The sequence below is a fragment of the Girardinichthys multiradiatus genome, chromosome 6 (assembly GCF_021462225.1).
Source record: "Girardinichthys multiradiatus isolate DD_20200921_A chromosome 6, DD_fGirMul_XY1, whole genome shotgun sequence".
NCBI classification, from domain to species: domain Eukaryota; kingdom Metazoa; phylum Chordata; class Actinopteri; order Cyprinodontiformes; family Goodeidae; genus Girardinichthys; species Girardinichthys multiradiatus.
In genome coordinates, this window is record NC_061799.1 from 44,667,855 (window position 1) to 44,679,574 (window position 11,720).

At 39.7% G+C, this 11,720-nt stretch overlaps 1 protein-coding gene across 1 annotated transcript; it reads left to right on the forward strand.

The window, feature by feature from the left end:
* Positions 1-970: 970 nt before the first annotated feature.
* On the forward strand, positions 971-9,508 carry LOC124869741 (immunoglobulin kappa light chain-like). Its single transcript, XM_047367824.1, has 5 exons — positions 971-1,274; positions 1,360-1,675; positions 6,151-6,191; positions 8,348-8,656; positions 8,741-9,508. The coding sequence occupies exons 1-5, from the start codon at positions 1,232-1,234 to the stop codon at positions 8,890-8,892; spliced, it is 861 nt and encodes a 286-aa protein (XP_047223780.1). The 5' UTR covers positions 971-1,231; the 3' UTR covers positions 8,893-9,508.
* Positions 9,509-11,720: the final 2,212 nt, after the last annotated feature.

Genomic DNA, 11,720 nt, shown 5'->3' on the forward strand with positions numbered 1-11,720 from the left:
GTTCAGTGAATCATTAGACATGATTGTAAATTTAGGCCAAACATTTGAGAACACAATTTGAATCGCCAAACCAGTGGTTTTGTACATGTACTGGGTGGTTGTGTTACACAGCCTAACTTACATTAGGTTGAAGGATAACCGAAAAGCTGGATGGCCCAAGGAGACGTGGAGAAGATCACTGGAGAAAGAAGAAAAGGTAATAGGCCAAAATGTTCCAGTGAAGTTGGAGCTTGAATATTATAGCAGCCATGATTTCCTAAGCAGCTGGGCTGGTGTAGGTATTCATTCCAGGAAGCTTTAATTCAGGTTATCTGGCCTGTTTAAGACACATGACACTGAAAACCTGACTAGAGAAAAAAACATTTCATTAAGACTCAGCCTTTAAGTCGTTTCATTTCACTCACCAAGGTTAAGTTAACCACAAGATGTTATCTCGAAACCCGGCGTTCAGTGTCAGAAATACATAAAGAAAAGAGCATCTCCCCTTAACATGTGACAAAACATGGGATGTCAAAACCTCCTAATATCAGACAGGTTAGGACATTTATAAATATCACAGAAAGTTTGCAGAAGGTCAGAAATTTAAATTCCCATTAAAAGAACCTGTATCTAAATAAAGAACCAAGACTGTTTTTAACCATTCAGCCTCATCTCAGTGCAGCTCTGTGGGATGGTGCCACATCCGTATACGTGTTACTGTAAATAAAGCTCACTGCGGGGGTTCTGTCCAGGTTCTCCGCCGTTCTCCAACAGTCAAAAGGCATGCATGTTGGGTTAACTGGTCCTTGTGTCCTGCGTGTCGCTGTGTTGCCCCATAGACTCGGGACCTGTCCAGGGGGTACCTTTTTCCGCTCGTCCCTTTCCTTTCCCAGTGGATCAAGTAAATGGATAGATGACTAGATGGAAGTTAGGGTTCTTTGTTGGCTAATGTGGACAAAACATCACTGGACCTCCTAATGCCTCTTCTTTTCTTAAACATCAGACTGATCCAGTGTTAATCTCTCACGATGACACTGTTTGATGGAGACAGACAGCAATGGAAACATGAGCCTCAACCATAAACCCCATCAAACACACAGCACAGTCCACAGCAGGGGCTGATGGGAGCTTTGAGGAGCCGTTAGAAACCACGTGGTCCTCGTCTGATCTCACAGCTCGTCCTTGTTTGGCCTCAGCTGCATCAGAGCTCCACTTCTCCCCAGGTTCACCAGAGGAAACACCACTGCACAAAATGCTTTTCCTCCCAGCTGCTGCTTTGTGCTGTCTGTGTTCAGGTGAGTGTTTCCAGCCAATCAGGAGCCAACACCTGGAACAAACACTGTCCCACTGACCTTCACCTGTCTGTCTGTGTCTCTACAGCGCTGGCTGCCATGGCAACACAGCTGAGTCAGAAAGATCTGACATTAACCAGGAACATTGGTGAAACTGTTTCCATTGGATGTACTGGTTTTGAAATATGTGACACCAAATTTGTGTACTGGTACCAGAAAAAGGAGACAGAACCGTTTGTAGTGATTCTTCGATTTGATCGTAGTGGTGAAAAGCGGACTTCAACCTTTAACCACCCTCAAAAAAATTCGTTTTCAACTCTGAGAAAAGACGGCGTCGAGCTGGTGATCAGCGGTGCTACGGCGTCTCATTCTGCCACCTACTACTGTGTCTGTCACAAGTCTGCTTCCCACAGCGAGAAATGAGCCCTGAACCCTGAACAAAAACCAATGGATCAGAGCAGATGTTGAATTGAGGCGTTGAGAGCGCAGAAACCACAGAAAGATCTCCAGTCACCTCTAAGGAGTCATAAGTTATTTATTCAGCCATTAAATGCTTTAAATAGTTTTACAAATAAATCTTTAACTGATTTTAATCCTGACATGAATTTAACACATCTGCTCTGAACCAGTCAGTCAGTCATTTTCTACTTATTCCATAGTGGGTCACAGGGTAGCTGGTGCCTATCTCCAGCAGTCTATGGGCAAGAGGTGGGGTACACCCTGGACAGGTCACCAGTCCATCACAGGGCAACATACAAACAACCACACACTCATTCATACACCTAAGGGCAATTTAGAGAGACCAATTAACCTAACAGGCATGTCTTTGGACTGTGGGAGGAAGCCAGAGTACCTGGTGAGAACCCACACATGCACGGGGAGAACATGCAAACTCCATGCAGAAAGACCCCTGGTTGGGAATCAAACCCAGGACCTTCTTGCTGCAAGGCAACAGTGCTACCAACTGCGCCACCGTGCAGCCCTGCTCTGAACCAACGGTTCCAAATAACATCACCAGGTGACGTTACCTGAACATCACCAGGTGTCTTTGTAAGGGACGTTTTCCAAAAAGACGTTTTGTTTGCAGTTTTTCAGATTTTTGAATTTCAAAATACAGATGTATTTTTCCATGTTTTTCTAGACTTCAACAATAATTCATATAATCATCATATTAATAATGAGCAAACATGTCAAATTTAAGCTCAATCAGACACATTTATTTCACTGAGAGAAAATAACAAAATGTACAGACACCAGCACATATGTAACGTGTACACAGGGAGGTAGGAGACGGCTGCGTTTTGGACCAGCAGCGTTTTTAGCCACATCTACTAGTGATGCTGACAGCTAATATCCATCAATCACAACATCAAGACTTACAGTATATGCTTTGATTAATGTCTGATCTAAAATCTGATGCAATAATGGAGACTACCTCTACCCATCAACCTGTACATCATTTGGTTGCCATGGAGACTGAACACAAGCTGGAGAAGAGACATCTCTCACTTCTACGTCCCCCTGATACTTACAGGTGCCGTTCCCATCCCTACTGCTGCTTTGTTTTTAGTATATGTGTAATAAATATCAACCTATATCCACTATATATCCAAAGGTTTTGGCTCAAGCATCCAAATTAATGACTGTAGGTGTTAAAATCACTTTCATGGCCAAACATGTATAAGATTCAGAACCCAGGCATGCAGACTACTTCCACAAACATTTGTGAAAGATTGAATCACTCTAAGGAGCTGAGTCTTGTACGATAAGCCCAGTTGTAAGACTTCCTATGAGATATTCCACGGTCAACTTATAAAAAAGTGGAAGCAATCGGCAGCGACAGTAACTCGGTCATCAAGTGGTACATCATGAAAAAGCTGCAGAGCGACGGTTGCAAATGCTGAGAATTCAATTCAAATTCAACTTCAAAGATACTTTATCGATCCTTGAGGGGAAATTAGAAATCCAGTACAACCCATCCAAACAGACATCATGACACAAGACAAGGGGGGGACGGGTCACCGAGGCTTTGCTGCCCACTCACAGGCGCTGCCCTTGCTAGATGAGAAAAGAGGCCACATTAGGAAAGTAGAGGAAAAAATCATATTTCACACTTTATTCTTAGCAGGATACAGTTTGAGATTGCAAAAAACCTCAGAACAAAGAAGCAACAAGTTTACAAACAACATCATGCTGGGAACGGTGAAGGTGGTGTGAGGGGGTGCATCTGGTGTTAGATGTTGCCAATGTTCTGCAGCATCAGTATGTACAAAAATCCAAACTTCATGCAGTCTCAGATTCGCTCAAACACAGAGAGCTTCATGGGATGGGTTTCCATGGACAAGCAGCTGCAACCAGGGAGGAACACATACCTTCAGATGCTATGTCATATATGCATGTATATTTCCTGTATTTATATATGTTGCAACACTGTTCAGGAGAGTTGGCAATGTGTCTCTTTCAGACTGAAAATGGTTATAATGTATACTGGTGTCAGAAGAAAGAAGCAGAACGAATCAAAAGGGATCCTTGGTTTTGATAGGGTGGCTGATCCCTGCAGCTGGAGCATAAACCTACAGTCTCCTCCACCAAAAGCTTCTCTTTATTGTCTTTCCTACCTTCAGCATCACATAATGTTAGTCGGTCAACCTGATGATTAAAAAGAAATCTGCAAAAAGAATTAGCAAGTGGATCTACTAAGTAATGAGCGGAGCCAGGGCCTCTTGGACCCACTGCACAACTCGGAAAAGTCATACTAGGCTCAAACTGGACCCTCTAGAAAACTGGTAAGGCTTACAACTAGACTTCCTAGTTGATAACTTGATACGAGCCGTTTTGGATCCTGTGAATTACTCAGAAAAGGCAGCTGATTCAACCCTCTGGAAAAGTGTACAACTGGACCTCCTAAGAGACCAACAGAAACAGGTTTTCTTGCAGCCATTGGATGATTTGGAGAAGACAGATTATCATCAGTTAATAAGCAGGGTGGAGAACTGGACCTTACTATTAGTGTTTTTCCACCAAAGGTTCTTGAACCGGTTCTGTTCACGTGCCTTTGCACTTTGGTGCTTTATTGAGCACCGACGCCCATTTCCACCAGTTTTGCGAACCAGGCATGAGTCACCAACAGTGGATGTTACGCAGCATGGCAGGGAGCTTGGTAGCCGGACAGTAGAGCTTGCTGACCTGGGTGCGGTTTTCCTTTTAAGGCAAAAAGAAAGCATCCATAAACTACAGTTAATGTGGAAAAGGAGATAGCGACTTTATGCAAGAACAATGTTATGTACAATGTTTTCATTTGCATATGTTCAGCAGCCACGAGTGTGACAGAAACCAGTAGTTATACAACATGTTTATTGTGTTTTTGCAAAGATAGATAATGTTTCTACGGTACGTTGTCCGTCTTCGCGGAGGTGCTTGCTGCTTCTATAATCTGCGGCTTTGATCCACCCATGGGTGATGTTACGGTTCGCACAGAACCGTATTCTGCGGTGCCCGAGTTGAACCAGAGTTCATGCTCTGGAACCTCATTTTGTCGGTGGAGACACGTCACTGGTTCAAATCACTTTGGGGAACCGAAACAGGCTCCGAACGACGTTGGTGGAAAAGGGGCATGAGAGAATAACAGAGATGGGTCCTGTTGCTCATACCACACAATCCGTAAAAAGCTGGGGGAACGTCCTAGTGGACCACTTCAGATATATGGTGCCTGAAGGGTGCAGGACCAAGGAAAGGAGAAAGAACTGCAGAGATCAGGCTGTGGGAAAAATCCTAGCAGATACTGAGGCAGAAGGTGTAGCTGAACATTGGAGCTGGGCTAAAGGTGTGCAGAGCAGGACAGAGACGGGACATGTCTACAAGATGATTCCACTGAGATTTAATAACAATTTCATCTTTAAGTGGGATTAAATAACCAGACTGTACATACAGTTGGCCCACAATTAATCATACCCCTGACATGATTTCAATTTATTTTGGTTTCTGGTCAAAAATGAGAGAGGCATCACTTATAGATAAAATGATGTATCATTTCGAAAAAAGAGAAAATTCTCTGTATTTATTTACATTTTATTTTAAGTTACACGTCTAAATATTAATATACTCCTGAATAATCAGTAGAAAAATCTTTATTGCTTCTACAGCTAATAACAGTTCTTAGTGTTTAATTAAGAAAACGTGTGTTTATCTGTGGGGATGAACTTCAAATCTTTCATGTTGGAAGGCTTCTTTGCCATCACCCTAATCTTGAAATAGCTCCACTGATTTTTTATTAGATTATAGTCTGGACTCTGACCCTCTCCAAAACGTGTTCTTTACTGCCAGTCAGAAGACTGTAAATGAATCGAATGATTAGTTACATGAAGCCCGCTGGGTCTGGATCCAACTGTTGGGTTCTGTGGTGAAAGGGAAGAAGGACCCAAACAGAGCTAGAAGGAAGCAAGAAGACAGGAAGTAAAAAAATTCACACTAATGTTGACGCAGAAGAAGAAAACTCACCTGAACTATAACTGGTCTCAGAACCAGACAGCCAGGTCATGAGAACAAAGCATGAAGGGAAGAAATTAAATCATTTCCAACCAGGACATTGAATTTATTTATTTCAGACTTTGTTCTCTATGCAGCAACACATTTATCTGCTGCTTCTGTGTTAATTCTTCCCAAATAGTTCTGTTGTTTGACCCGTTTTACCTGAGATGTTCAGGTTTGGAGGCGATTTACAGTCAAGATGCAGCCAACCTTTGGCCACGCCCAGCAACCCCCCACTTCCTACACGCAGCCCTTGGAGAAATTGGATTCCTCCTCTCTGCTTGGGCTCGGAGGTTTTTGTATCAGAGAGTTACACTGTGGGAGGATCAGGAGGATCTGGAGAATCCAACAACTATCTCATCTTTGGGTCTGGAACTAAACTTTATGTAACAGGTAAGAAAAAATACCTCACTGCCAACATGCTGTCTAACTGAGATGCAGAAGTCTTGCAGTTATGATTTAAGAGCTGTAAATGTTTGCAAATCTAACAGGAATGTGTCGTGTGGGCGCCTCCAGAATGTGCCCCTCCGTCCTAAAAGAACAGAAATATTTCATGACAGCTTTTATTTTATGAAACTGCAGAAGTTTCTGTTCAGCCGTTTGGTTCCTGAAAAGAAAACCCAGAAACCAGGAAGCATAAATTCTGAGAACAGACAGAAAGTTTTTCTGCTCTTATATTTTTAGTAAAAAGTCCAATTTAATCACAGGTTATAACTCAGAGTCATCGAGTTACAATATGAACATATTTATAATTATAGCACGGCATCTTTCATGCATTTTGTAGCTTCTTAAAATATTCTTTATTTCAGAGAAAAACTGGATCCAAAGACATTTCTAAGAAACGTGTTCATAATTCTAACGTTGTCCTGTCAGTAATCTACCTGCTCACACACACATTTCTCAACAATTAGACAAAATGTTTTCATATTTTAACAACAATCCATACTGCTAAATGTATTTCAAATTTTACTTTTAAAAATATTTGCAGTAGTGAACAAATTTATAAGTTTTACATTTTAAATTAAATTTGAATTTAAAATAAAGTACAGAAGGCTTGTACAACCTGATTTAAATCAATAGGGTCCGTGTTTAATACACATTTAAATTTTTGTGAAGTGTAAAATCATTCAGGGTACCACCAAAAATATAAACATTATCCTTGTAAAATAATAATGATTATTCACGTTGTTGTGATCTAAATATTTAATACAAAAACTTTCAGTAAATTCTGTCTTGGGGGGTAAATTGTTTTTTTTAATTAGCTTATCAGCATTAATAAAATAAAAATTTTTCTAAACAGTTTGATATTTTATCACTGGAAATGTATACCATTTCTTTATTAAAGGAGCTTTTAAAGTCATTTTCAGGTTCAGGTATTTTCATGCGTAATAAGACAAAGGTTGGGTTGAAGCTTAGCTGAAAACTAATTTCTAGATCCTGTTTATATCTATTTTTTAAGCCCTATGAAATATTTGCCCAGGTTTTCTGCCTTCATGCCAATTAATCATATTTAGCAATTGATAATATCGTTAATAAATTAGACAGACATGTTTTTTTATATATTTTTGCCGTATCCCTTATTTCCACTGGACTGTTTTAATCTATAATGAGATTTTAGATCCGCTGAAAGAAAATTGATGTTATAATGCAGCAAATCCCAAGAATAACTCTGTGGTTTTGCAATATAGGCTTTTATTCAAAAGCAAATTTTAAAAACAGAAGAAATATTTGTTTATATCCTTCTAAAAGTATTTATATTGATTTAAAGTAGATGTTCCGTGAGACATTAGTAGTTGTACATAAGCATAAAAAAGTATCTGAGAAATAATAATAATTGAGGATTTTTAACTAAATAATGTTCTTATACTTTAACAACAAAAAGACTGTTGGAAATAACATCTGCGTCAAATAGCAATAAAAAATAATTAATTTATTTATTATTATTATTATAATTTATTATAATTTATTATGCTGTGATGTATTCTCTGAAGAAAACCAGTGTAGAATGTTTTATTGTTTCTGTTGGGGGCTATATCAGGTGTTTATTTCGAAACTATATCTTTTAAAAGGATTTTAATCATTTTAATAATTCGTAAAGTGAACATTTTATTTTTGTCTGGTTTTATTAGCTTCTCCAGTAATTCTCCTACATGCTTTTCTGTTGACTGTAGATGTTGAGAGACGATTAAAAGTCGTCAGTGTTGGTGAAACCAAGCCCATAAGGCCCTTTATCAGGCAGCTTCTCCTTCTCTAGCCAACATGACCCCTGAACCAGATAAAATCCTTCTAGGACTGAGTTACTTCTGAAATGTTCGTATTATTTTTTAGTTTTTGATTTTTTTCCAACGTGATCTGAGTTGTTCAAAGCAACGGCTAGAATTTATTATGATGATTTTAAAGTTGGAAACCAGGGACACTGAGATAATTAGTGTTTTTATCTCTTAAAAAGGTTATAAGATCTAAACAGCTGCATTTCATAGAAATCTAGTTTATTGGCAACGTTTTAATGTATTTCTTTGCTGCTGCTTGTTGCTGCCGTCAAATTTCAGGTGACAAAGTAAAGCCTCCTGTGGTGAACTTGTACTCGGTGACATCTGAGTACCAGCAGGAGAAGAAGCAGCCCCTGCTGTGTGTCGCCTCAGGCATGTTTCCCCCCGTGATCCGGTTTTCCTGGAGAAGACAGAAGGAGAACGGTCCTCTGGAGGATCTGGCCCCTGCTGATGGAGAGCATGTGGAGCTCAGAGAGGCGGGACGTATCTCCTCCATCTGGGTGGTTCGTCAGGATCCTCTTTATAAATATGAATACAGCTGCTCTGTGAAGCATGAAGGGCAGGTTAAGGAGCCTCAGACAAAGATAGGTAATGAATGCTGAGAGGTCCAGCTTGATTCAGCTTTATGTTTCAGAGAGCAGATGACTGATAACGTTTTTGTTTGCACATCAGTGGTTTTCCCGCCACCTCCACCGCCACCTTCTGGACCTCACTGGTTCAGAGAGCGCCTGCTGTGCCTGCTGTACTCGGTGCTGATATCCAAGAGTCTGATCTACTTCTGTGGACTGTCCCTGTTCAGCATCTGTGGAAACCAGAGAGCTTGAGGTGATGAAGGATTCGCCGTCTGTCTTCCAGCAGCTGAAACCTTCGAACATGAATGTAAAACCTTCAGATTTCCAGTTTTAATAAACTGCAAACTTGATCATAAACATGTATGAGCAAACTTCAGCGCTCATGCAGCATTTCATACAGTTAATGATTGCAATGCATCCAACAGAACAAAGCTTTATTCAACTTGTGATGTAAAATAAATCATTTTCTGATTTTAAAGCACATTTTTGGATTGTGAATCTAATCAGTGTCTTTTAATGCTTTATTTGAAATATTGCATTTTTCTGCTTTGTTTACCTGAATGTCTGGAAGTTTTTTTGTTCATTTCTGTCTGATTTTACAGTTATTTTTTGTTTCTAAGATTTTATTTCATTTTATTGTGTATCCAGTTAATGTGTTTTCTTCTTCTTCTGCCAAGTGAGCCGTTAGCTGAGGCTGAGTTTAGCAGGACTGGAGTTTTACTGAAGAAGATAAAACGTGAACCTCACTTAATTAAACCCTGATTATCCCTTAAATGAGAGTTCATTCTGTTTATATCAGTTTAAATGTAAGGTCATTATCTTTATTTTATATATTTAGTAAAATAAACAAATCCCAATTAATAAAGAAGGCGTTTCCGTTCATTCTGTTCAATTTAAATGAGACCCTGAGTTTCATTTATCTTTAATGTATATCTTTAATATATATATATATATATATATATATATATATACATATATATATATATATATATATATATATATATGTATATATATATCATATGCAGGTATAAAATTATTAAATAATTACAAAATTTGGTCAGAACAGAAGACAGCTAGTTTAATATGCTGTGTGTGTCATTGTTATCTGGCTGGGCTAGGACCAACTCTGCGTAGATGGACTTATTACGTTTATAAATATCAGAAACAGACCTGGCCTCAGATTAGCAGCACCCTTCACTCCTTCCTGCAGCTGTGTGGGTTTGTGCTCTGCAGCCTCCACACCGTTAGCTGTGGCTTTTCACTTTAATAACACGATGACAGTTACAAGCATCGACTGAACTGAAAGAATCAGTCCAGGAAGCACCTGTGGTCTTTATCTGGGAGAGAAACATCTCAAACCCTGAACTCAGAGCTGATCCATCATTTCTGATCAGACTGAAAACAGCTGAATCTGTTTAATGATGATTATTAATTCTAATAATCATAATTAAACCAAAGCCTGAATCTAAAATGTGATCAGACTTTGATAGTTGAATAAAAAACCTCCTGCAGAGCCGTCAGAAGAGTCTGGACGTCTCAATCAGAGCTGAACTTTGGTTCAGTTCACTTCAAACTGGTTCTGTCTCTGTGGACCTGCTCTCCACTGGTTTCCATCAGACTCACCACACAAAGTATTCAGAGTCACTGGTGACAGCTTCAATTCTTCAGCTGCTCTCATGTTTAGTGGAGTCCCTCAGGGCTCAGTTCTTGGTTCTGTTATTGACCATTTCAGCCCAGTGTCCCAGCATTGTTCCCCTCATGACTTTTTTCTTTGACTCATTAGAACCAAAATCAGAACAATCTGGGTTTGTTGTCATACTCCCGCTTAGTTTCACCAATGAGTGGAAGTTAAACACAGACATAATCAGTCAGATTATAAATTATGTTAATCTTCAGTTTATTTGTTATTATGCTCAACAAATAAATTGATTTAAACTTGGTTCAGAAAGTTATGTTAGTGTTTAAGTCGGTACGATCAATGCACACACACAAATATGCAAAGCTTATTCTGTATAATGACAACATTTAGAATAATTACATTTACCATGGTCAATTAGATTTCTTACTTTTAATGCAGAATACGCTGAACATCTGAACATCTGAATGCTGAACGTTTACTCCTCTGAGGAACTATAATACAATCCATTGATATTTGTGATCAGTACATGATTGAGTCAAATTTTCCCAATACTGTCAGGGAGGACAGAATGTTGCTGATGTCTATCCAGTCCTGAACGCGCATCCATCAAACTTGACAGGAGCAGGAGGTCTGTATGACCTCTGGAGTCATCTTTTAGCAGAGCAACTTGAGAAAAAGCTTTCAACTGGTGCATTTGATATAGGAAGGGTGATGAGTTTAATTGCACCAAGTGCTAAATCCAGAAAAAGTGGTTTTCTCCAGCATCTTTAAAAGATTCCGCCTCCAACCAGAATACATCAATGGTCAGGTCAGGAGAGAAGCCTGCAAAAGCAACATTTCTCCACTGTGTCTCAAGTGAATCTAGTGAACCTGAAAAAAATCTCCTTTGGCAGCTGCCGGGCTTGTATCCTACTGGACACAACTGATGTGGGACAGAGGAGCTCCAGCTTCTGGAGCATCTCCATGGACGCCGGTAAGTAATCTGTTACTGGACCAGGAGTTCCTTTAATAAATCCATGAACCGTGTAAGAACCGCATGTTTTTTTCAGCTGAGAGAGAACTGGCTCTAACTGACCAAATGTGGTCCCTAAGTCGGCATCTGTGGGTAACAGGTAGATACCAGAAGATGTTTGGTCAAGTTCTTTGAGCAGCTTTTCTTTATTCATCTGGAAAACACTTCACTATGCATGTCATTGTGAACAAATACAGTCAGTTGAGGTTCTGAAACTTAGCAATGCTATCCCCCATCTCCAACTGAAAACACCTGTTCACTGGTTTTATCCCTGACTGTACAGGACGGAGAAAATGCAAATGCACACTGTTAGTCTTGTCTTTGCACATTTCACTCAGGAGCCGTGCTAAATAGCAATGCTCATTGTTAACTGTTTCAAAAATAGTCACTTTGACATTTAGCTGAATGTACGTACCAGTTCTAAGTTCG